This window comes from Tachypleus tridentatus, chromosome 2, assembly GCF_004210375.1.
Source record: "Tachypleus tridentatus isolate NWPU-2018 chromosome 2, ASM421037v1, whole genome shotgun sequence".
NCBI classification, from domain to species: Eukaryota; Metazoa; Arthropoda; class Merostomata; order Xiphosura; family Limulidae; genus Tachypleus; species Tachypleus tridentatus.
In genome coordinates, this window is record NC_134826.1 from 46,131,744 (window position 1) to 46,159,131 (window position 27,388).

Below are 27,388 nucleotides of genomic sequence, written 5' to 3' on the forward strand. Positions count from 1 at the left end.
AACGTTCACTTTCACAACTAGCTTGTTCTCAGAATTTTCACAACAAAAACATTTAGCTTCACAAAAAGTTTGTTCTAGGAATTTTTTAAACAATAACATTTAGCTTGACAAAAATGTCTGGTCTCGGAATTTTTTAAACAATAACACTTAGCTTGACGAAAATGTCTGGTCTTGGATTTCATTATGAACAGCATTTATTCTCGATCAAGGTTGTTCTCAGGCTTACCTTGACGACAACGCTTAGTTTTACAATGAGTTTTCTTAATTACTAGAAATTTTCTTTACAACAAGCTCGTAATTTGACTTTTCCGTCACTTAGACCATTTCAGTTTCGCTAATTAAAGAACCAGAAATTAATTTTAACATTTTAGTACTCGTTGCCCAATTGTAGATGTACAGTTTATATGGTGAGAAGAAACAACTGCAATCCTTGAAAACAAAGTTAATAAGCTGTATTACAAAAACAATATATACAGCCATCAGTAATTTTATTATCGGTAACTTTTTATCAAAACTAAGCTAACCATGCAGACAAGATTAATAAAACCAATGATAAGCGTAATATTATTCACATTAATTAACATCGTAGATCTAAGAACTTTAACGAACAGCAAGTAACTAACAAACTACACTCAGGCTCAATGTCTAAGGTGGAAAATTACCTCCTTTCCTATCAATAGGCAGTTGCAATCCATTAAATGTTTAAAATGGAAAGTTACCTCCTTTCCTTTCACCAGGTAGTTGCAATCCATTAAAGTTCTCAAACTTTTTGTCTGTAGTTCCACTAAAACAACATCAATTAACATAGTTTCAGTTATATTTATTAGATGGTATAGTTCTAAATCTGTACACTAGGTGATAAAAGCAGATGGCTTATTTTCAAATGTCATCGCCAGAGACAAAAACATCACTCAAGAAATGATTCTGATCATGTTGCTAATCTTATGAATGCAAAGGCGTTATCATAAAACCCTTGATTGACAGCGACAAAATATATTTTCGATGTTCAGGTAGTGGATTAAAGTCCTCGAAGGGAAATCTAATTACTCGTACGTCGACATAACGATTTCCCCGGAGAGATATAAAACATAAATTGCCACTGAAGCTTTGAAATGGATTAAAGAACTCTTATCTACCAAGTACACATTTTATCCTGACTTCGTTTTAATTAACTAACAATTATCAGGTAATATATATATAATCCCTTGGTGAAAAGAGTGGGAACAGACTATTGTGTTATTGATATTAATCACAATTTATGAACCTAAGGTGTTTTATTATATTTATTTACCTAAGTGTTATATACATATAATCCGAGTTCGAATCCCCATCACACCAAACATGCTCGGAGAACGTGTAGCCCGCCATGGCCAGGTGGTTAAGGCATTCGACTCGTAATCCGAGGGTCGCGGGTTCGCGCCCGCGTCGCGCCAAACATGCTCGCCCTCCCAGCCGTGGGGGCGTTATATGTGACGGTGAATCCCACTATTCGTTGGTAAAAGAGTAACCCAAGAGTTGGCGGCAGGTGGGTGGTGATGACTACCTGCCTTCCATCTAGTCTTACACTGCTAAATTAGGGACGGCTAGCACAGATAGCCATCGAAAAGCTTTGTGTGAAATTCAAAAACAATCAGCACGGTCAATCAGTAAAGAGACAAATTAACTTACCTACGTTGAAATGGAGTGCGCGCGCATTGTCAAGACAGACAAAAGCTGCATATTATTATAATAGATTTATAATATTAATGTAAGTTTTTATTCCAAGAAACGCCATCATGATCCAACTATAATATGTGTGAGCTAAATGTCTAGCATCGATAGCACAAAAACCGACAAATTTATACAACCTTTTATTCAAAGAATATCTTAAAATTATAACATCAGTGGTTCGCGTTATCCAAAATGTGTAAACTTATTTAAAACTACATAAATTTTATTTGCCATTAAAAAAGTACATCGTGTACACATGTACATATAAGCACACGATATAAATCCAGGTTCATTGGTACTAAAACCTCAGAGAATAAGAACTACTCTCAATAAAACACTAATCATCTCTCTAGTGCTGTCTATATACATATATATATATTCACTTATTTGTTATAATTACATAAAAAAGCCATTATTCATTTCAAAAACAGTAGCACAACATAACTAAACGCCATCTACCAGACACCATTAAATACAGATCGAATGGAGTTGGTCCATTGATATATGTTTCCACGATGGTACACCTATTGTTCACACTTTGTTTCGAGTCATCAATTCTTTCCTTTAATTTGTATAAATTGTTACAGTTTTATAGGAAGAGCTGGAAGGCAATTAGAGCGTTTTGGTGCAACTGAAAATTTGAACCTAATAATATGAATAGTCGTCTAGAAAAGGAAAAAACAACAACACCCGGACTGGGTAGTAATCCGAATATCTTTCAACGTAAAATCGCTTCAAAATATGTTCAGTAATAAATATAGGGATACAATATATGTATGGAATTAGAAATAAATCCGGGAATACATAGTATGAATGAAGTTATAAATTTAGTAAAACTATAAAGGTGGGTAGGTATGGATTTAGAACTAAATCTAAGAATACAAGGTATGTAGTATGCGGTTAGGATAAGTGGATGGAAGAAAGTGGTTTACATGAAATGGTTGAAACCGATAAGTCAAATACTTTACAAATTAGCATGGTCAAACACGGGGAATGGGGGGATTAAAAATCGAATGAGACAGTGTTGTGAGAAAACAAAGAAACTTTGGGGGGGGGATTGAAAATCGAATGAGACAATGTTGTAAGAAAACGAAGAAACTTTGGGGGGTTAAAAATCGAATAAGACTGTGTTGTGAGAAAACGAAGAAACTCTAAGGAGGACTGAAAATCGAGTGAGACAATGTTTTGAGAAAACGAAGAAACTCTGGATGTAGAGATGTGATTGTGAATGGTTTATCCAAACTAGAATGTGCAACTAATACAGTGAAACATGAAATGATATGGCAAAAAGTGTTAAATATTGTCAAAATTGAAAGTATTACGAAGAAAGAGCAGCATCATAACGTTGTAGCTCACAGGGCAACACCCAATGGGTTAAATTTAACTGGTGCTGAATTTTAATTTCAGCAGGATAATGACCCCCCATACAAACTATCCTGTTGGTTAAGAAGAAATATTTAAAGAATGAACCAAAGAGAGAGGCAGGTAATATAATATTTATGAAGTGTCCAGCCCAACTCAGATCCAAGTACTAATCTAATTAAATTTTTATGGCATCAGTTGAAAGGTAATGACGCTAAAGAAAAGACAAATAACCTAAAGCAACCTTGGGAGATGGTACTATAAGTACCTGATAGATGTCGTTTTGAACTTAAGGTTGGAGAAGGATCTATTTAACACCAATTTTTCACATTGTTATGTTCTAAAATAGATTCATTCTATCTAATAAAGTTATAATGACTAAAAACAGGTAATTCTAAAGAAAAAATTTTGTGGCAACATGGATGTTTGTATTCATACTTTCGACTAAACCTTTTATACAGATATACATGTACATGCAAAGAAAATCACATTTTAATATGATTAATTACAAATGGGCCCCAGGAATTAGATCTTTTGTATAAACAAGTGACATAATCTGTTTTCCAATGTTCTGCGTTATGGTAATTGAAAGAAATTATTTTTATAAGCGAAATGTATTTTAAAATGACGTTAAAAACAGATCTATATATTTTAAACTGTAAGCTTTTCTCTTTTTTCCAAAATTTACCATTTTACATTTATTCAGTGAATTTAGAGTATATTAACCAATAGATATCTTATCCAGTGTTTCAGTTCTCGTGATTTAAAATAACATTAAACGTTTGATAAAGTACCTATTATATGTACCAATGACAGCAGTACAGAATCATAAACTGAAGCGTGTCTCAGAACGGCTGGTATGGGTATTAACACTTTTATTGATAAGGAGAGAACAACGTTTTGACCTTCCTAGGTCATCTTCAGGTTAAGATGAGCTAAGAAAGTCGAAACGTTGTTCTCTCCTTATCAATAAAATTATTATTACACATACCAGCCGTTCTGAAATATATTTTTATTTCAAGTGGGTTTTTCGTTATCAAGCATTGACTGAAACTTTTTTTCAAAACAGAACAAATGATTGAATCCCTCACATATCACTAAATAAACGTCTTCTTTAAAAGAAAAAACACAAGTTGAAACTAAGATTTTTTGAGTATTTAAATACTTGAAACTTAAGAATAATCACCTAATTTTTGGTGCCACTTTTTTTTGCCCCCGCTAGTACAGCGGTATGTCTCTGGATTTACAACACTAAAATCAGGGGTTCGATTCCCCTCGGTGGGCTGAGCAGATAGCCCCATGTGGCTTTGCTATAAGAAAAACACACACGTTGCCACTTTTCAGAGTTTTCTAATTAACGCTTGGTCTTAAGAGCTTTTATTGTTATTAATGTTTAATCTAGGTGTTCATTCAGAGCTTTCATATTTACTCAGCAACAACAAAGTAAATAGTAAAACGTTTAATATAGTATTATATTTATCATTTATATAGTGGTACAAAAAGTTATGCCGGTAATCAGTATTGCTTCCGTTAAAATTATTCGGGTATTCAGATATGGAATTTTGAATTTTCCTTGTATGTAAGATCACTGAAAAACAAAGGAATGTGGATCAACTTGGGAAATCAGGACTATCCAGAAATAGACCTGAAAAAAGTCGTACTTCGACCGTGAGAAGCAGAGTGTGGTGTCAGATAACGGATGAGGATCCAGAAGCACAAAAGTCAGTGGCAAAAGCTATCCATGTACTTCAATTGAATATCCGTTCTAAAAACTATAGCAATAGGTATGGCTTCCTCAAGAGAAAGCTTTCAGTCATATCTCCAGTACCTTTAAAATGAAACGGGTATTAATGATATTCATTTCAAAAGTATACCGGCCAAGACGCTGGAAAAGACACCTATGAATTTCTGTACATTATATGAATTATGGAAAGCATGCAAGGAGAGTTGAGTGCTTTAGAAATGAAAAGCAGCCTTAAGAGAAGGTCTTTTGAAATGAAAAATACGCTACAGGTTTCTTGTCAATGTGCAATTTCGTTAGATAGATCATGACCGGACAAGGCAACATGGACAACTTTAAAAATGGAAAAATTACCTTAAAATTTAAAAAATTCCTGGTACTAGTGGAAACCACCAATGATTGTTGATACTTTATTGAAAGTGTAAAAGGCAATATAAAGTACGGATAATATTTCAGACAAAAAGTAGACAAGCATTTCTAATAATGACACAAGTTTTTAACGCAGTTTACAAACAGACAAATTGTAATCTTTTTTTTTTTCCTGCAACATGAGAATCCAAGTAATTTTCAAACCATCTGAAAAACTTCAGTTTCTCGAAGGCAACTAGATACAATCCTGTGTAGTGACGTTTCACTTTCTCAGCGTAGTAAAATAAAAGGAAAATATCAAACCATTCCAAAGAAATTCCTTAAATTCATATAAAGATAGGGCCCAGCATGGCCAGGCGGTTAAGACACTTGACTCCTAATCCAAGAGTCACGGGTTCGAATCTCAAACACGCCAGCCCCTTCAGCAGTGGGGGCACTATAATGTGACGCCCAATCCCTCTATTCGTTCGTAAAATAGTAGCCCAAAAGTTAGCGGGGAGTGGTGTTGACTAGTTGTCTTTCCCTCTAGCCTTACACTGCTAAATTTAGTAACGGCTAGCGCAGATAGCCCTCGTATAGCTTTGCGCCAACTTCAAAACAAACTAAAACCATGCATATGATATGATCATAATGGCATGTCTTGACACGTCTTAGTCAATTTCTCATGGTAGTAATTACGATAAACCTCAAAAGGAAAGTCATTTTATAAACTATGCGTATATTTGTATAATACACCAAACATTTGCTCGCATTACAATGGACAGTGTAACAACATCCACCTATTACCTTTTTTTTTCAGCTATTACACAATGTTAGACACTGCAGAGCGAATAATTTTGTTTCAAAAACAACACACATTAAAATTAAATCGGATAAAAAAACTTCCTTTGACGAACTAATATTTATCGTTTTGGCTAAAAGTTTCAGTAAAAAGATTTTCTAAACAGTATTATCTGTAACTTACTTTTTCAGGGTAACAATTATATTTACACATGAGGAAAATTTCTTTCTTATAAACAGGCCATTCCTTGTGTTTTGCCCCTCAGTGGCTCAGCGGTATGTCTGCGAACTTACAACGCTAAAAACCGGGTTTCGATACCCGTGTGGGCAGAGCACCGATAGCCCATTGTATAGCTTTGTGCTTAATTCAAAACAACAACAATAATCTTTGTGTTGTTTTTTTTACGCAAGTTTCTATTAAAAATACTATCAGCTACGTGCTGTGAAGACAGCCTACACTTTTGGCCTGTAATGCGCCTGCGTTTGACGTGAACAAACTTAAATATTCGGGGCTCTAAGAGAATGATATATACATATGACAATTCTAACGACGCGTATAATCTTTACTTTGTTCCTTTCAGGTAGATTTGCCAAGTCGATAAAATACTTCATTTTCGTACTATTCTTTGTAATATGAGGAAGAACAAATATAGGATTTAAGACGACAAGAGAATAGAATTTGGCACATAATGGTATCAGATAGTGTCAGACATGAAATAATTTAATGGTATTAACGTGTTCTAGAGTCGTCTGAACCAGTTACTTGAAGGCAGTTACTGTGTTTACACAAAGAAGTCGCAGGCGCGGAAACATTTCCTGATTTAGAAGAACTTCAGATATAGATTATATATTCTTCTGGATTGATTCTTATACAGTAATTCTACCTGGAATTCTGCACGTGTGATTCCATGTCTTCACCAACAAAGTTCAACACATAGTTTTGTAAAATACATATAATACAATAAATTTTATCGTACTCTCGTTGTTTTATTTCGTCAGTCCTTAATACGTCGTATATATAAACACGTGGGTAATGTCATTAAAAGACTCAGTTTCAAATGTATAAATAATGACCGATAGATGGCGAGACAATGATGGTCGTCGTACTTTTCAGGTACATTTTCAAACGTCCTTCCGACTGGAATATGGCAAGATGGTTAGGAATATGTTGTTCTTTTTGGCCATTAAACTGTTTACTTCAATGATGTCCTTCTCTTTAACATTAACATCATCTATCTCCAAAATTTCATCTCCTATGTCAATCAACCCAGAGAGCAAATTCATTGCTTCGTGATCTCTCATCCGGGACACGAAGACCCCTGAAATAATCAAATCAATATAAACATGAATTTCGAGATACTTGGAGTAATTCATCGTTGTTAGTGTATTCTATTTACCCATCTAAAATTCATCCAATAATACACATACCTTTTTTGTTTCACAATGTTAGTAAGGTTATACAAGTACTCGAAATAGCTTGGAAAAAATAAAGACTTTAACTGGTTAACGCGATCTAAAAATAAGTTCTTCCAGCATTTTGTTTGTGTATAAGAATGTCAATTGTAATTACGTAATCACACCTAGATTGTTGTAACTTATTGTTCTGCATGTCTCATTGGATTTGTTGTTTCTTTTAGGATTTTTCAAGTCCTGAAAAAAAAAAAAAAAGCCGCACTACGTAATTATCTTATTTCTTATGAAATTTTGTTTTATAACTTAGTTGTTTGTTTGATAAATTACGAGTAAAGCTACACGAGGGCTATCTGCGCTAGCTGCCCCTAATTCAGCAGTGTAAGACTAGAGGGAAGGCGGCTAGTCATCATCACCCAGTCAACTCTTTCACTAACGAATTGCGGGATTGACCGTAACTTGTAACACCCCCCCCCCCGGTTGAAAGAGCTAGCATGTTTGGTGTGACAGGGATTCAAACTCACGACCCTAACATTGCGAGTCGAGTGTCCTAACCGCCGGGCCAACTATCAGTAGTAAAACACGCTTTAAAGCAAACGAGCCCTTACCGATCATGTTCAATTTGACATCCTTATTCTCTGACTTATCTCTAGAATTACCGACTTGTTTTTATTGATTTTTTAAGGTATTAGCTACTGGTGGAGGTCCACATTATATAAGTAGTCTCATGTGTTTGCTTGTTAAGTGCGTGGGGTGTGGTCTTGAATTAGCGAGGATGGACGGTGAACCCAGGGATTTATAGCTCGTACCATACTACCATAAAACTCTACTCCACTGTTTGAGGTTGTGGGTACGCTTTACGAATTACAGTAAATCACCTTATTCGATAAGACAAGGGCGACCCAAGAGCTGGCGGTGGGTGTTATTCACCAGCTACCTTCCATCTAGTTTATCAGGAATGGCTATGCGTGGGTAAGCCTTCACGTTGTTTTACGTGAACATTATTCTAACACACCAGTCTATCAGCCTGTTACGATAGTTCGTTTTAAAACTTTTTATGTTTGAGGGTGTTTGTGTATGTGTTTTCTTATAATAAAAGCTACAACGGACTACCTGCTGTGTCCACCGAGGGAATCGAACCCCTGATATTAGCTTTATTTATAACTCCGTGAACTTACCGCTGTACCAGTGAGGGACATGTTTTTTGGAATGAAGCACAAAGCTACATAATGGGCTATCTGTGCAATGCCCACCACGAGTATCGAAACCCAATTTCTAGCAGTGTGAGTCCACGTACATACCGGAGGGGACAGTTTTTTATGTGCATGTGTGTGTGCGTGCGTGTTTAAGCTTCGCAATGAGCTATCTTCGCTGTGCCCACCACAGCCATTACACTAACTTTACTGTTCAAACTTTCTTTTTTTTACTTTATAAAATAAAAAATAAGGGAAGTTGGAAAACGTTAAGGCTAAATCTCATTATTTCAGTTACGATGCAAAACATGTGTCAATGATTTCAATGTCACTTACTTACTAACTCTGTAGGCAATTTTTTCTTTCTTTACTTTCCCCTAAAATCTAAATTAAACAAATGGATGGTTGATAAGAGATTAAACACTTTTAAAGTACCTTTTCCTTAATGTTTGATAAATCTGCTAAACAGAATAATTAATTAAAAATACAGTAACAACAATTTTTTACACAAGCCCTAATTTTTAATAATAATATTGTTTCGAACCCCACAGTATTGTGCCATCATCAGCCAAGATATGCTATTATTATGTTTTTGACTTAATATTTGACTTATTGTTTACAGATTTATGCCAGAGTGGTCAGGATAATTTTCTTTTCTATATAATGAATTACCCTGAAAAGAATAAATCAAACGCACAGTCCTTTCATCTTTGGTTAGATTTGCACACACGAAGTCCATGAATAAACTCGGCGTACTCGCGCAAGGTCCCTAACATTGTTCTCTTTCAAAACTAAGCAAAACCAAAATGAAGAGTAATAAATATTTTTATTTCTTGCTTTTTATGTTCGTAATTTCAGAATGCATAATTTGTCTCGTGATTCTCAAAAGTCAAGTTGTAACGTTAAGCGTCCCTTCTATAACTTCATTTTGATGTCTACTGACCGACTGACAGGTGATCCTTTTCATATAAACGAGAAGCTCCTTACCTTTACAGTTTCTGATCCTGCCCCGAGCTAAGAAAAATCCAAACGGTTTTTTGGGAGGCTTCCTGAGCTCCACTACTTGTGAGCCATCCTCATGAAGCTGGACCAGCTGACCCCACACGTGATCAAAAAGAGGCGGGGTATTCCCGCTTGTATCCTCAGACTCGTGAGGACTGAAGTGTGGTTTAATACTTCACGTATGAAAAAAAAACAAAAAACTGTCATTAAAGTTGGGACTTTAATTTCGTTTTTATATTCAGCATGTATTATAAAAAGTTAAAACCTCCGATTTAATATCATGCCACGAAGGTAATAGTAACAAACATAAACAGCACAGCATGGTTGTTGTTAAAATAAGTTCCGCGAAAGTAAATGATATATATATTTCTATATATATACATACATACTTCATAATATTTAAATTTTACTTTGAAATTAACACTCAGAGCATTAAATTCAAAGTCACCAATTACCTGAAAGTTATGATAAATTATAAAAGCTGTTGCATTTTCTCTTAGTACTTGAAAAACACTTGTTTGAAAAAGATCTTTAACAATATTAAACTATAAAAAACAAACTTATTTCATGTTTAGTGTCTTCTACTAAATAGTGGGCAATAGTTAATGCACAGGATTGCGGGTCGGAATTTCCAAAGTTCGAGTTGCAATGCAGCTAAACACAGTCCATATTTTCAGCTGTGCCTGTGTTATAAGAGGGACAGTAAATACTGTTATTCTGTTCCAGAAGCTGGATAAAGGTTCTTATAACAGTACGTGAGGCCTGGCATGGCCGAGCGCGTAAGGCGTGCGACTCGTAATCCGAGGGTCGCGGGTTCGCGCCCGCGTTGCGCTAAACATGCTCGCCTTCCCAGCCGTGGGGACGTTATAATGTGACGATCAATCCCACTATTCGTTGGTAAAAGAGTAGCCCAAGAGTTGGCGGTGGGTGGTGATGACTAGCTGCTTTCCCTCTAGTCTTACACTGCTAAATTAGGGACGGCTAACACAGATAGCCCTCGAGTAGCTTTATGCGAAATTCCAAAAACAAATAAACAAACAAGACAGCACGTGCTGCCGAATAGTTAGTCAATTGTGTGAAATTACGTAGATTAAGGGCTATGAACATAGAAAGAGCATCAGGTTGAAAATATCTATATCAATCTACTGAGAGACTATTCAGGAGGATTTAGAAACTTACGAACCGTCAAGCTTTAGTGAGTGAAAGACTTATCTTTGAATGTATGGGAATTTGCGAAAAAACACGTACTAAACGTACGTTGAAAGTTCAAGTTAATCTCGCTTTAGAGTCTAGACAACTGGTCTTATTAGAAACCTTCCTTTAGATAATTGATTTTTAAAACAAACCACGATGATAATAGTGCAGCCATTTTATGGATAACAATGATTATTGTATAAAAACCCCTTTTGCGGAGTAACCTAGTCACTAACAAACAATCGTGAATTCTCCAGGTGAAACATCATTTAAGCAACTTCCACTAGTAGAAGAAAAATATATAAAAGGCAGGCAGCATTCTCTGTGTAGACTTTTACCCCGAAGGTTTCAGTATATAAGCTTAGTCTTAACTGTACGCTTTGAAATATAATTATACACATATGTGTGTGTGTGTGTGTGTAGTTAGAAATTTATGTTTATTATACGGCAGTAAGAAAAAGTAAGGCCTGTCAGACAAGAGCCTGACCACTTTTTTTACAACATGTTTAAATACAACTTATGTATTAAAACTTGCTTCTCTTAACTCAGTACATTATATTGTATGTTGTAGGCAGTATTTGAAGTTATAATAGCTCAAGATTCAATTTCATAACATTAAATTTTCAAAATTTTCCTGTGGGGCATTTTCCCAGACCAACTTAAAAGCAACGTGGCAATGGCCTGAACACTCCAAAATTTCTTCCTGCGGCAATGTCTAACATACAGATGGTAAAGTAGGCTTAACTCTAATCACGTAAACTATAGAATCTTAAAAAACACTGAATCATTCTGGTTTGTGATGGTATGATTAGTGACTACGGCCATCTATTAGAGAATTATGTTTCTTTGGGACTGGTTTCCTATCTTCAGAAATCAGAATCCTACCCAAATCATAAAAACCCAGAACTTACGAGTCGTGACACAAGGTGTCACTCTGGCAGTGAGTCTTGCCTTTGCCTCCTCTCGTGCTCATGCGAATCCTCAGACTTTTCATAAAAGAGTGTGATCGTCGCGACCTCCGTGCCTTTTCGAGTCTTTCCTCCTTGTCAGGCCTGTAAACACGCTCCATGCTGAATGCCTTTTGGAGTGCGTTCGTGGCAGACCTTGTGAAGCCCTGGACGCGCTCCCTGAGTGACTTTTTTGATGGAGACGATCCTTTGTATAGGGAAAAGTCACTGGAATACAAAAAACAGATACATACGAGTATAATGTATTTGTTGTAGTGCATTTACTCAAAAGCGAATCTTATGAGAGGAGAAAAATATATTTAAGTAAGCAATATTATATTGATGAATCCTTACCCTAGTTTTGATGTCTAATGACAAAGATAAAATTAATAAATATTACATATCATCAACTTAAACTAGTTCACACTGAAATTGTAATAGTTCAAGAAAATTGAAAATATACCATCTCAACCACAACTTGATCTGACAGTCGACCTGGTATTCCACGAAAGGCCTCAACGGCACTGAGTATAGCAACTGTACTGTGGTTGACATATTTTTTATTATTTCCACTCACAAGTTATTATAATATCCACACCCCTTGGGAACGCTACTTGGAGCAAGAAGTGATTTTTTTAAAAATGTGAAGAGAAAAACGATACACGTGGTTCGTCAATGATATTAAACGAGCTCGGATATTTGTATGACGGAATATAAATTAATTAAGATATTGTGGTTCCTTCAGAATTAAATGAAGTATATGTTGTCGAATTTGTCTCCATTATTTAGAAGTACATGATTTAAGGGCCTAACCGAAATTTTAAGCGAAAATCGGCAGTACTGGATGTTGAAGACAAAGTTGATATGGCAGGTGGCGTTTAGCTAGTGTTAACCTGGCGACAAAAGTGCAAGTTGAGAAATAAAATAATTTTATAAGTATTGTTGTTTGGAATTTCGCACAAAGCTACTCGAGGGCTATCTGTGCTAGCCGTCCCTAATTTAGCAGTGTAAGACTAGAGGGAAGGCAGCTAGTCATCACCACCCACCGCCAACTCTTGGGCTACTCTTTTACCAACGAATAGTGGGATTGACCGTCACATTATAACGCCCCCACGGCTGAAAGGGCGAGCATGTTTGGCGCTACTGGGATGCGAACCCGCGACCCTCAGATTACGAGTCGCACGCCTTAACACGCTTGGCCATGCCGGGCCCAAGTAATTAGGAAACACGATCTATCATTCGATTAAATACTTATCACTGAGTTACCATATAACATTTTGTCTACTTAATAATTTAAAATAATAAATATGAACGCAACATATTCTCCAAAGCCTATAAAATATAGGTTCACAACGATAAGTGAAAGACAACAAAACGCACTATACATACATTTTTATCAAACTGTTTCTTTTCTGTTTGATTTAGAAAATATATGAAAACGTTTTAATTGTTTTAAATATAATTTTAGTCGATACTTGTCAGTCTTCTTAACCTCTTAATATATGTTTGGTTTGTTTTAAATTTCGTGCAAAGCTACATTAGCCGTCCCTAATTTAGCAGTTATTGCAGAAAAAGAAAGCATCTGGTCAACTCATATGTTACTCTTTCAACAATTATTAAGGGGACCGACTGTCACATTATGACGCCCAAACAGCTGAAAAAAGAAGTATGTCTGATGTAAAGGGGGCCTTCAGATTACGAGACGAGCGCTATAACCACAACGAAAGCTAAGATTCAGGGTCCAATTCACGAATACGTACCTTCTGTGTATGAGCATCTTTGGTGGAACTGGTGGTTCCTGTTCATGGCAAAGGGCGTTACCTTCACAACTTGTGATACAGGGGTTACTAATTACCCTTGGAATACATGAGATCTCTTGCGAACGATAAGATTTTCTGTTTCCAATAAGAGCATGTTCGGTCATTCCCACCTGCTTGGCTTTGACTGGTATTAAACCTAAAAAGGAAAAATAATAAGGTTGTCTCCATTAGTAGCTTCTAAGAAGACGTCAGCTAATATCTTGACGAAATATTCCATCGTATGCAAAAATACAAAGAGATTTAAAATTGTAAGTAAACATTGAAAAATTATTTCAATTTTTTGGTTTAATCAGAATAATACATAATCAGGTTCATAATTGGAATTATTATTATAAATAAGAATCGTTTCCCTGATTTAATTCTTCACGAAAATCGAATATAAACGTAAATATTTTTTCTTTGTATTTTCCAATATTTTTCCACACATTTTCATCGATTTTATGAATTGTTTTTTTTTGTTTTTTCTTGGTTTGTCGGGGTAAAGTATACATTTACAAACTTGCTATTTTCATTTAGTTATTGATTAATTGTATTGTAATTGTAAAATAATAAACCTCAATTATTTTATCATTTAATTGTTTCAACACAAAAATTCACAAGCGACTATCTGCGCTTTGTTCACCAAAACGGATTTACAACGCTAAAATCAGGGGTTTAATTCTCCTTTGTGGACTCAGCAGATAGCGAGATATGGCTTTGCTATAAGAAAAACACCCACACACCCAGCTCAAAAACATTGTAAAGTACATAAGTTTATCACTGGTAGTTTTGGTTTGATTTGAATTTCGCGCAAAGCTACTCTAGGGCTATCTGCGCTAGCCGTCCCTAATTTAGCAGTATAAGACTAGAGGGAAGGCAGCTAGTCATCACCACCCACCGTCAACTCTTGGGCTACTCTTTTACCAACGAATAGTGGGATTGACCGTAACATTTTAACGCCCCTACGGCTGAAAGTGCGAGCATGTTTGGTGTGACAGGGATTCGAACCCTCGACCCTCACATTACGGGTCGAGTGCCTTAACCACCTGGCCATGCCGGGCCTGACTTATGGCTGGAGGGGAGATATTGTATACATTCAAATGCATACATTATTACATTATATATTTGTAATTTCACTCTACCGAATAATAGTTGCATCACTGAAGTAATAAAATTGCTGTAACAGTTGTTAGTCCGGAACAATATTTTAAGCTTCACAGTGTTGAAGTTTCCATTGTAAAAAGTTACAAACGATCACGTGTAATAACGATATAATAAAAATCGCTATCTATTGACTTTTTAAAAACAAAATTACTGATAGCTTTTTTTTAATTTGGCAAATTAACATTTATATATAGCCTTTAAAAAATTAACCATTGACAGCAATATTTAGACAAATGGTGATAACCGCTGAGTAAAAGTAACAAAAGAATTATAATAATATCAACCACTCTATATATATTCTACATCCTGTACTAACGAGGCCTTTCGGACAACACCACATTTCGCGATTCTTCTGTAGTTCCAAATAATTAGTAACATATTTCATACAACAATCCCTTCTATTATTATCATTAGCTACTAAACTCTCGTCAGTAAATAAACCGATTAGTCGGAAATAATGCTGAATATTTGGCCTAATGATAAAAGTATTAACTTAAAACGAAGCCTTTTATTCGCAATACCAGGTTTGTTTGTCCGTCGTGAACTTCACAACTTCATAAATGGTTTGTTATTGCTTTCTGTTTCGTGTGTATGTGTGGTAAAGGTAATGCCATGATACTTTTGACGCATGCTCAATACATTTGAAGTAGAAGATACGTGAGATGTCAAGGCTTCAAACAAAAAAAAACGGCTCCTTTTTCTACAGATACGGACAATTACAGTAAACAAAACGCTTATACATTATCAATATCCATTAGATAACAGTGTTACACGTGCATAAATAAAATAAACGTTTAAGAATCATTTTCTGCAGCAATAAAACCTCCTAAATCTCATTTATATTGACAGCAAATCAGTAAACTTGTCTAGATATCAAGTTTACGAGACATTCAAATAAACCATCAGTCTGATCTCAATCTTAGGAAGAGGGACAAAAATTGCTTTTACGATGTCTAGACCTGTAACTGTAGAGTTCATCAGATCGAGAAATATTACTTTAAGAAGTGAATAACCTTGTTATTGTACTCTTTCTTTGTTCAGTAGTTGTATTTCGACAGATTTTGTTAAGTTTGTTTTGAATTTCGCGCAAAGCTACACGACGGCTATCTGCACTACCCGTCCCTAATTTAGCAGTGTGAGACTAGAGGGAAGGCAGCTTGTCATCACCACCCACCGCCATCTGTTGGGCTACTCTGATACCAATGAACAATGGGATGGACAGTTATATTATAATGCCCACACAGCTGAAAGAGCGAATATGTTTGGTTTGACGGGAAATCGAACTTTCGACCCTCAGATTATGAATCGAGCGCCCTTATCACCTAGTCTTACCGGGCTACTCAATAGCTATCTGCGCTAGCTGTCTCTGACTTAGAAATAAAGAAAGGTCCATCTTACGAAAGCGCTGGCATTATAGGGTAACTTTTTCATTTCTCGACAAGAGAGAAGACAGCTCATACCACTGACCGTCAATTCCTTGGCTACTCTTTTTACCAACAATTTTCTTTGTAGGAAAACAGCAAGTCTACAGACTTACGGTGCTAAAATTCGAGATTCGATTTCTGCCGATGGTCACAGCAGATGGTAGTGCAATATGGCTTTCCCCTGAACAACAGGCAAATTTACAACAACAAAAAAGAATTGGCAATCACTTTATAACGGCCGAAAGGTCGAGTACGTTTGGTGACTGGATTCGAACTTGCGATCTGCAAATTGCGAACCCAATGCCCCAAGCACCAGAACGTGCTAGGCCTACTTAGTTAAGTCGGACCTTTAAGAAACAAAACAACGAACTGTGTTACTTGTAATGATGTAAGGGGGTTTTCTATCGTAGCGAGACGTAAATATAATAAATTCAGAAAGTGTATAACCGGACTAAAAGAAATCCAGGAATTTTTCGTACAAAGTTTGATTTTATAAGCTTAAAGGCGACCAATTTTAATGGTGATGAAGTTGCTTTTTAAGTCGTAACAAAATAACTGAAGGTAGCTATAGCTGAATGAATCATTTCGTGTGAGCTACTGACAGTAGAATTATGTGGTCGGGTGGACTCATTCGTTTGATTTGGTTTGTTTTGAATTTCGCGCAAAGCTGCCTCATTTCGCAGTGTAATACTAGAAGGAAGGGAGCTAGTCATCACCACCCACCGCCAACTCTTGAGCTACTCTTTTACCAACGATTAGTGGGATCGACCGTGACATTATAACGCCCCCACGGTTGAAAGGGCGATCGTGTTTGATGCAACCCTAAGATTATGAGTCGTGTGTCCTAACCACCTGGTCATGCCAGGCATTTTCAAGGACTATCCGTCCCAACTACTGAACTGATAGACCATATATGCAAGGTAGCTAGTCGACATAATCCACTGCAAACTTTTCGGATACTCTTAATCTAATAATAGGATTTGACAGTCATACTTACAACGCACTCATGGCTCCAAAGTGCGAGGTGCGTTTTACAACGACAGACTGCGAACCATACGCATTCGGATTCCCAGTTCGGAACCCTGACCATTTGGCCACGCCCAATTCATCTTAGTAATAAGGAAAAAACACGCGCGAAACTGATCAGCCAAGTGTATTTGCGTATTTTATTTATTTTATACCGTGTGTCTTTTTGCAATCGTCAAATTTAATGTCCCAGCAGTAAAATATTTATGAATGTCGTCGACTGATGGCACAATCCATTCTAACCCTTATATAAAAGAAAGGAAGAAAAGCGTAATTATGACCAGCTATATTCATTATCACTTTGATTTTTTAGTTTTACTCCAAGCAGGTAACTTCTTGTGATCGGAAAATTAAAATGAATAAATTGGCTACATTATTGATGTTTCTGAATTTTAATTAGCGATAAAGAATATTAAACAGTTCACGTGACTCAAGTATACGGACAATACAGATGAACTCATTTGATATGGCACGCTAACATCCAAATCCTTTATATCAAGATAGATTAATTAACTTGTACCTTATTATCGGTCAAATTTGAACTGATTGAATAATAATAAAAATAATTACACCACAATCAACCCTGTAGCAGTCTTTTTTTTTATATACGCTGAAAGTGAAAAGCGTATGGAAAGGTGTGCGGTTCAGAATACATTAACGTAGTGGCGACTGTTTTAATAGGTTTTGATCGTTTTTACTTTAGCTTGAGAGAGAGATAGAGAGAAAAAAGGAGTATTGTGGCCAGGGTTGGCACGTGCACGCACTATTATACAGCTAAGTTTTGGCCAGTCTGACCAGGTGGTTAGGGTGTTCGACTGGTAATCTGAGGGTCGTGATTTCGAATCCCTGTCACACCAAATATATTTGTCCTTTCAACCGTGGAGGCGTTATATGTGCGGTCAATCCCACTATTTGTTGGTAAAAGAGTAGTTCAAGAGTTAGCGGTGGATGGTGACGGTTAGCTGCCTTCCCTCTAGTCTAACACTCTTAAAATACGGACGGCTAGCGCAGATGGCCCTCATGTAGCTTTACGCGAACAGCTAAGTTTCAGATGTTCACGAAAGTTCACACAGAAATACATTTAGTATAATTTTTCGCACAAGTTCAGAAAGTCAAATAGTAATATTAAAAAAAAAAAATCGTTGAAGTGCGAGATATTACTGAGAATCTAAAACTGTTGAAAGCAGATTACAGTGTCTATGTAATACGTGAGTCTAGTTAATCCAATGAATAACTATTTCAACTTTTGGGTTAAATTCATAGGATGGACATAACGCAGATAGCCCACTGTGTAGGTTTGCGCTAACATAAACTTAGTTTTAGTACGTTAGTTACTTAAGGTACAACATTGGTTATACAGTTATTAAGACTAACACGTTTTAGTTTTTCACAGGCGTTATTGCTTATGAACCTAAATATATATATATATATATATGGATGCATACTAAAATATAAGTATGTATCTACATATATACTACGGCACATAGCAAGGTAAAATGCATCGTTTTCAACCAATTTACTGGCAAGCCACACGATGACTACCTTGGTTATTCAATGAAGAAACAGTGTGAACTTCTTGGTCCTTTGCTTCTACTCCTGTCCCTGTCTTGTCTTCTGCAGCCACCACGTGTTCCTCTGATTTATAATTAAGTAGAGAATGTGTTGCAGTTGACAGTGATGAATTATGGGCGAAAAAGTTAGAGGTATTACTGTTACCAGGATATAACGTTTCCCTTATCTGATTGTCAGTATCAAATGTTTGATGGTACTCAGAATCCCTCAACACTTGCGTGCAGTGTGCATACTTTGACGTTTGAGAATTACCTGACTTGAACGAGTGTTGTAAGTTATCTTCTGTTGATATGGAATGTGAAAGCGTCGTTTCCTCTTGTACTTTGGTTCCTTCTGGGACCACAGAAGCTAACCGAGCATACACTTTGATCATGTCGTCGCTGTAGAGCACACAGTTAGAATCTCTGTCACGACGCACCTTTTTGCAATTCTGGTTTTTTACTTTGGAGACAAGCTGATGAGGTGAACCTAAACCCAAAAACTCGTTATTTTCTTGGTCGAGATAAAGGTGGGGATCCAAAGAAGGAATCTCCACGGCTCGTAAATTGGTTTCACTTGGCAGAGTTGTACAGCTTTTGCTTTTAAATAAGGAGGCTTTGGAAAGCTGCTGTCTTTCGTCTAAGTTTGTGCATGACGGCATGTTGTAAACGTGACTAGATTCCGAAACATTGGTCTGAAGGTTCGTGGAGCTGCAAGAATGTTGTTGAATGTCCTTTGTTGTTTGGTATATCGTTGGTGATACTCCTGCATAAATATCACTATTAGATCGACTAATGTTCTTTTCTATGCCATTTTTCTCTTTTCCTGAAGACAATCTGTTCGCGTTACTGCCGTAGTGATGGGATATAGAACTTAGATCTAAAGGGACACTGAGTTGTTGTCCGAGACGATACCTAGTTTTGTAAGCAGGGTGTTTTGTGGTAACAACACCATAACTCCATGATGTCCTGAACGTTTTGGACGGCAAGGTCTGACTGCCAGACTTCATTCCAGAAATATTTGAGCTATCAGCTTCTTGGGGAAGGTTGGACAAATACTCCTGACTCTTTCCGGTGTAGAAAGATTTACCAGTTCTTGCAATCCCAACTGGATTTCTTGTTTCGGACAAATTTGAAAGGACAGCATCAGATGTTCCGCTGGATGAATAAGAACATCCTATGTGTCCAGACCTTGAAGCTGCAGTATTCTGGACATACAGGGAAGAGAAAAGCTTTCGACATGATCGGCGAATATTTTGTTCAGTGAGTTGAAGATCTTCATCAAATCGGACCCGGGGTGAAGATAGATTTTTAAAGAATGAAGAATGTACAGCTAGAGGCGTGGATCTGTAACGAAAAAAAAAAGGTAATTCTTACTTACTGCCAAGAGATTCTCTGAATACAAAGTGTATTTTATTCAAATATAGAAAGACTATATAAATTCACTATTGTACTTCAGTTTAAAAAGTAACACTAGATTTTTATAGCCCCATGATGAGCCTAGCACGGCCAGGTAATTAGGGAGTTCGACTCTCGATCTGCACGAATTGGGTTCGAATTTCCCTCACCGGATATGCTCACCCCTTTTAATTATAAGGGCGTTATAATGTAATGGCCAATCACACTATCCGTTGGTAACAGAGTATCCTAAGAGTTGGCAGTAGTTGATGTTGACTAGTTGTCTTTCCTCTAGTCTATAACTGTTAAATTAGGGACGACTAGAATAGTTAGCCTCGATAGTAGCTATGGGCGAAATTTAAAAATATAAAAACAAAATATAATCCCATGAATCTTCACTTGATACCGCATGAGAGAATAAACTGAGGAGTTACTACATAATATATGAGGGTGACGACAATGGCGTTAAGAACACTTCTAAGTAAAAGGGAAAAGCAAATAACTTCCGCGAACCAAACATTCTAATAAAGAACAACGAGAAATAAACGCCTACAAACAGTGGTAACGCTCTCCGCTACATACTCTCGTTCCGGGATCGAACCTTTTACTTTCACACACCAAACAGCCGCTTTTCTATTTACCACATGTTGAAGCACTAACCTATCGTCACTAAAACGATATAGCTTTCACGCTACCAAACAGTATGTGTACAGTTAGTTGCTTTTAATTAAAGCATATTTATTTAGAGCAATACCTATTTATAACAGGTCCGCGTTCTAGCATGGTGTTACGGTCATCTTTCATTGGCTCGTTACAGGAGTGTAGATTTGAAACCGAAGAGGATTTTAGCGTTGGTTTCAGCGAATATTTATTTGGTAATTCCAGAGAATCGTTGGCAGAAATGTCCCTAAAACAAAAAGAATGGTTAACTGTGTTTTAAATACTTAAAAAAAAGAAATGTATAGAAAGAATCAGATACAGCACACTAAACACCTCTCATTGGTGTTTGTTTTAATGCTTACGTGAACAGTAATTTATACAAATTTCTCTTTCAAAATAAATAGATAAATCCTGGTTTGAGACTAAAGTGTCTCAAATAAAAATAGGTATGATTTTAATCTTTATGTATAAAACTAATAATAATAATTTGTATACATATACACATGTGTGCTTATTTATTAATACGCATTTGTAGTGCACTTCATCACTGATATACAAAAATTGACTGATCATGTGTCCATCAGTGGAGGCCAGGTTGTTAGGGCGTTCGACTAGTAATCTGAGTGTCACGGGTTGCAATCCCTGTCACACCAATAATGCTCGCCCTTTCAGCCGTGGTGGCGTTATAATTTAACGGTCTCTTCTAATATTCGTTGGTAAAAGAATAACGCAACAGTTGACGGTGGGTGGTAACGACTAGCTGCCTTCCCTCTAATCGTACACAACTAAATTAGAAAAACTAGCGCAGATAACCCTCGTATAGCTTTTAACATCACATTATGACGCCCCACAACTGAAAGGACAAGCATGTTTGGTGTGACGGGGATTCGAACCCATGATCCCAGATTACGAGTTGAGCACCCTAACAACCTGGCGATGCCGGGTCAAATTATGAGACAACAGAAAACTGATGAATAGGGACTTTATGCATTGCGTGTGTGTGAGTGGGTTATTACCTGGATTTTTTCCGGATGTTGTCTTGACTAGAGTCCGTTTCGTTAGAGCACACGGACCCAATTCTCCTGCTAACAGCCACGATTCCGGAATCGCCATCACTGTCTTGTAGATGAACTCCTGCAATGATTCCGAAATATTAAATCCATCATATAAGCCAGTACGAGTAGTTTAGGATTGTTCTCTTTACAATTTTAACATAAAGCGATTCTAAACATAAAAACAATCCACAGCGAAACTTTACAGCAAAAGTAAATTTAAAACAGTATTTAACTGAAAGATAGTTTACTAACCATCTTGTTGACTTTAAACTTGAATCCCAAATCACATGTAGATTAACTTATAGGTTAACAATCCATTGTTAAATCGATTATTATTAAATCGTGGACGCCTTTTTTAAGATGAGGAAGCATAGTTATAATTAATTTACTTGTCATCTTGTTGGCATTAAAGATCCCAACTTGCATAGTTAATTAATTAATTTACTTGTAAATCTGTACGCCTTTTCAAGATGGCACATTAAACTTGTCATTTATCCTTAAACGTTAATCTCAAATCGCATCTATATTAAATTATGGATTAATAACAATTATTAAATCATGTACGCTTTTTCAAGATGGCGAACTTGTCATCTTAAGACCTTAAAGATAATTAACCTACTTGGATTAATAACAATCAGATTTCAAAACGATTATAATTCACTTGTCAACAGATTTAAACGTCAATCCTAAAAATCGGATTTCGATACCCGCTGTGGGACAAACACGTATAGACTATTGTGAAAATTTTCTCTAAACAACAAACAAAATCATTTAATGCTAAGTGCCATAAACGTACATACCGAAGAACATTTTAATGCGTGATCAAAATCACCAAAACGTAATTATATAAATAGTTTTAAATGGCAAAAATAGTTGATAAAATATAATCGAAAACAAATGTTTTTTCTATACAAAGTGCGACAATTAAAAACAGAGTAAAACGCCTTTGTTGTACACCTATAACAACTGAAATGCAATTATTTTAGATTTTTATCATAATGTTTTGTGTCAGAAAGAAAACTATACAATAACAAACACCCCCGCAAGTACAGCAGTAGGTCTACGGATTTACAACGCTAAAACCAGGGGTTTGATTCCCCTCGGTGGATTCAGAAAAGGCATCCCGCTGGTACAGCGCTAAGTCTATGGATTTGCAATGCTGAAATCAGGGATTCGATAACCTTCGATGGACTCAGCAGATAGCCCAATGTGGCTTTGCTATAAGAAAAACACACACAGTAATAAACCTTATAACACAACCGATAACCCACCATATTTAACTACATTACAATTGAATAAAAAAACCATTTCATTATGATGAAAATAACTATCATCCACACTCTGTCTAAACCTCAAAATCACAAAATCAAAACCAAGTAAATCACACACCACAGTTAAACCAATCTCTTCTGAGAAATAAAGCTCATAGATTAATTTAAATAGCAATGTATAATGGAAGCTACGTACTATGGTCAGCGTTTGTTTGTTTTTAGAATTCCTCGCATGAGGGCTCTTTGTGCTAGCTGTCTTTATTTTGCGGTGTAAGACTAGAGGGAAAGCAGTTAGTCATCACCACCCACCGCTAACTCTTAAACTACTCTTTTACCAACGATAGTGGGATTGACCATAACATTATAATGTACCCACGGCTGAAAGGGCGAGCACGTTCGGTGTGACTGGGATTCGAACCCGCAACCCTTAGATGACAAATCGAGTATCCTAACCACCTGGCCATACCAAAGAAATATCCGTGCTGCCAGAAGTAAGCTTTCCAAATACTGCTTCTGAATTTATATATTGTTATAATAAACATATATACAAACTCGTGGGCTACGACCAAGTATATCAGAGAATTTTAAGTTTCTGAATTATTTAAAAAATTCTAACGCTTTCCAAAACAGCAGTAAATCATTGTCAGTAATATTGTTACCATACCATTAATTGAGAAAGCAAAGTGTTATCATAAGAAAACACTTAAGGGTTTATAGTTTTAATAGCTAGATTCTGTATGTATGGCTGAAATATCCATACATCGTGCTAACACGCACGAATATTTTCAGAAGGAATTAAATAATATTAGGCTATTCCTATTTTTTTTCTTTTTATTCCAAGTAACATCATAAATAATTATTTTGATATTGTTAATAGTACGAAACACGTAAAGCTTAACATTATAAAACAAGCAATGGACAAATATATATTAAATGTGAACAAAAAAAATCCGTCACGCTAGCTATTTGGAACAACATATTTGCAGTTAATTTAATGATGGTTTGTAAGGCAGAGAATTTTTATTTTTCAAGGATATAAAGATGCATTTTCGTGCCTAAGTGGATAACAATTAATATTAATATATACGAGTATAAATGTCTTAGAAATACACTGCTGGCCAGAATCTTAAAGCCAATGAACATAAAGAAAAATATGCATTTTGCGTTGTTAGACTCAACCACTTATTTGGGTAGAGATTCGAAAGATGAAAATAAGGAAAGGTAAAATAAAAATAAAACCATATTTAGCATTTAATGGGGAAAATGTGACCACTATGAAATTAGCTTAAATACTAGCTGGTCAAAAGTTTAAGATCGTGCCAAAAAGAAGTCCTAAACAGGGTAGGAAATGCCCAACAAGAGGTCTCAACAGTGAGTTGCACGGCCGTCATTGCGAATAACTGCAAAAATTCGTTTTGGCATGGTCGATATAAGCATTTGCAGAAGGCTGGCTGGAATGCTATTCCAAGTGGTGGAGGTGGCTTCACGAAGATCATACATTGTTTGGAATTGACGTCCATATCTATGGACTTCCCTTGCCATCCACCCCAAACATTTTCAGTGGGGTTTAGTTCGGGCAAACACGATGGATGGTCCAAAAGAATCACGTTATTCGCCATGAAAAAGTCCTTTGTTCTGCGGGCATTGTGGATTGCAGCATTGTCCAGCTGAAAGATCCAGTCATTTGCACACAAGCGAGGGCCTTCAGTCAATAAGGATGTTCTCTCCAACATGCCAATGTAGTCAGGTGTTGTTTGACGTCCCTGTATAACCATGGAAGGAGAAAGCACCCCAGATCATGATGGAACCTCCTCCATTGTGTCGTGCAGAAAATGTCTTAGGTGGGATATCCTTATCATGCCAGTAATTGGAAGCCATCTGGACCCCTCAGGTATCCCTCAGAGTATTTCAATAAACTTGCAACAACAGTTTTACTACGCCCAATCTCACCAGTGATGGCACGTTGAGAGATACCTTGCTTTTGCAGCTCGACAATTCTGCCACGTTCAAACTCTGTCAACTTTTTAGTCTTTGCCATATTTTTACCCAACGTGAAACAGGAGATGTCAGTGGGAGGTGTTGACAACGTTAATGCTTGAACACAAATGACTAAATTTCGTTACGTGTTTACCGATTAATACTTTGTTTCAGTATGGTCTTAAACTTTTGACCAGCTAGTATTTAAGCTAATTTCATTGTAGTCACATTTTCCTATTAAATGCTAAATATGTTTTTTTTTTATTTTACCTTTCTTTATTTTTATCTTTCGAATCTCTACTCAAATAAATGGTTGAGTCTTACAACGCAAAATGCATATTTTTTCATTATGTTCATTGGCCTTAAGATTTTGGCCATCAGTGTACTTCCAGCTGTACTAGTTCGAGCAACAGGTGATAAGAAATATGCATAAAGGTACATGACATTTAGCGAGTAATAACACTAAAAGACGTACTCACGCAGCCCGGCATGGCTTGGTGGTTAAAGCACTCGTCTCGTAATCTGAGGGGCGTGGGTTCGAATCCCCGTCCCACCAAACATGTTCGCCCTTTCAGTCGTCGGGGCGTTATAATTCAAAATTCAACCTTACTTTTCGTTGGTAAAAGAGTTGCCCAAGAGTTGGTGGTGGGTGGCGATGACTAGCTGCCTGCCCTCTAGTCTTACACTGCTAAATTAGGGACGGCTAGTGCATACAGTCCTTGTGTAACTTTGCGCGAAATTAAAACCAAACCGAACATAGTCATGTGTTTTGATAAAGGTTTAGTTGTCATAAATTATAGAAGGTTTAAAATTATTGCTTGAGAACGTTACACGAAGAGCTTCCATATGCAAAAAGGGTTTGTTTTGTGTGCCTTAATTATCTGGCCATGCCGGGCACATATAAAAGAAACGTTGTCGATTGAGAAAGGTTGGAAACATCAGTGTAAACCAACAGCGTTTACTTTATATCTACGTTCTTGGGTTAATCTTTTACCAACGAAGAGTGGGATTGACTGTCACAGTATAACGTCCCATGCCGGACCCAGAAAGGATGAGGAAGTTATAATACTGTTACAGTCAATCCCACTATTCGTTGTTTAAAGATTAGCCCAAGAGTTGGCAGTGAGTGGTGATAACTAGCTGTCTTCCCCTGAGTCTTATACGTAAATTAATGTATTTAAACCAACCAGATGACTACTGCCTGATACAAGTATTACTTTTTTATTTGGCTGAACTAAAGAACGGATAATTCGACAAAAATAGTTAATTTCAGTCCTTCCAGGGGGAACGGGACTATGATAAATCTATAGACCTGCAACACTAAAATCCGGGATTCGATTCCTTAAGGTGAACACAGCAGATAGCCCAATGTGGCTTTGCTTTAAATCTAACACACATGGTAATTTATCGAATTATATCATGAGTATATTTCTTGTCAGTTTTTGATATTTAATTGATTATGAATATATTTCTTATCAGTTTTTGATATTTAATTAATTATGAGTATATTTTTATCCGTTTTTGATATTTAATTAATTATGAGTGTATTTCTTATCCGTTTTTGATATTTAAATAATTATGAGTGTATTTCTTATCAGTTTTTGATATTTAATTAATTACTCCCTCACCAATTCATAACTAACACTTATTTTGTTTTGTCACCTGCGTTTCCGTTAGGTCCTCGTTTCTCACCACCTTGTTCCATGTTATGTATCTGGTTTTCCCAGAAGAAAGAGAGCTGGTGTTCAATGTGTTATTATTCTGGTCACTAGTATTTGTACTGTCTGAAGTGTCACTTGTAGTATCATCTGTTGCTGATATCCCTTGGGAATACTGCCCCGCTGGGGGATGTATTATACTTGTTGGTGTCCAATCTTGTTCACATGCGCTGTCTGGAGTGGGAACTCGACTTGTACCATTAGATTTCAAAGACGCCATCATTATGTCGCACGTGTTGTCATGGAAACCATTTACTTGGCAATCTTTGTCGCCACGGAAATCGTTCACTTGACACTCAGTGTTGACATGTACATTGTTCAATTGATGATGACAATTAAAGGGTGTAGAATCTGGTGGGAGATTCTGATCTGATGGCATGCTATAAATACGGGCATTCCTGGAAAAATAAAAAAAACGAATATAAGCTACAAGCGATTAAGATCCAGATACGTTATCAAATACCAAATACTGACGTCATGTACTTGATCACGAATATTCCATTGAGAAAAATAACTATAATTTCAATATGAAGTAGGTGTTATTGTCGAACACAGAGCAAACATTACCTATCTTCTCAAATATAAACAAAAGTTACTTCTATGTGACACGAACTGATCTTTCACTGATAGCGCTAGAA

At 36.5% G+C, this 27,388-nt stretch overlaps 1 protein-coding gene across 2 annotated transcripts; it reads right to left on the reverse strand.

Annotated features, from left to right (window-relative positions):
* Window positions 1-1,837: 1,837 nt before the first annotated feature.
* On the reverse strand, window positions 1,838-26,883 carry LOC143242642 (uncharacterized). 2 transcript variants are annotated; one of them, XM_076486126.1, is made up of 8 exons: window positions 26,695-26,883; window positions 21,746-21,863; window positions 20,824-20,976; window positions 18,946-20,018; window positions 13,469-13,664; window positions 11,673-11,936; window positions 9,553-9,740; window positions 1,838-7,281 (listed from the first exon to the last, which is right to left on the reverse strand). In XM_076486126.1, the coding sequence occupies exons 1-8, from the start codon at window positions 26,735-26,737 to the stop codon at window positions 7,085-7,087; spliced, it is 2,232 nt and encodes a 743-aa protein (XP_076342241.1). In that variant the 5' UTR covers window positions 26,738-26,883; the 3' UTR covers window positions 1,838-7,084. The 2 variants fall into 2 exon arrangements, with proteins under 2 accessions (XP_076342241.1, XP_076342234.1); XM_076486119.1 differs by having other exon boundaries at window positions 18,664-20,018.
* Between the last annotated feature and the right edge of the window lie 505 nt (window positions 26,884-27,388).

Coding starts and splice junctions, on each gene's coding strand:
- LOC143242642 (XM_076486119.1), bottom strand. CDS start 26,737: ATGGAACAAGGTGGTGAGAAACGAGGACCTAACGGAAACGCAG. Junction 21,864..26,694: donor AGGACCTAACGGAAACGCAG/GTGACAAAACAA, acceptor GAATCATTGCAG/GAGTTCATCTACAAGACAGT. Junction 13,665..18,663: donor TTCTTCATTGAATAACCAAG/GTAGTCATCGTG, acceptor TTTCCTTTTTAG/GTTTAATACCAGTCAAAGCC.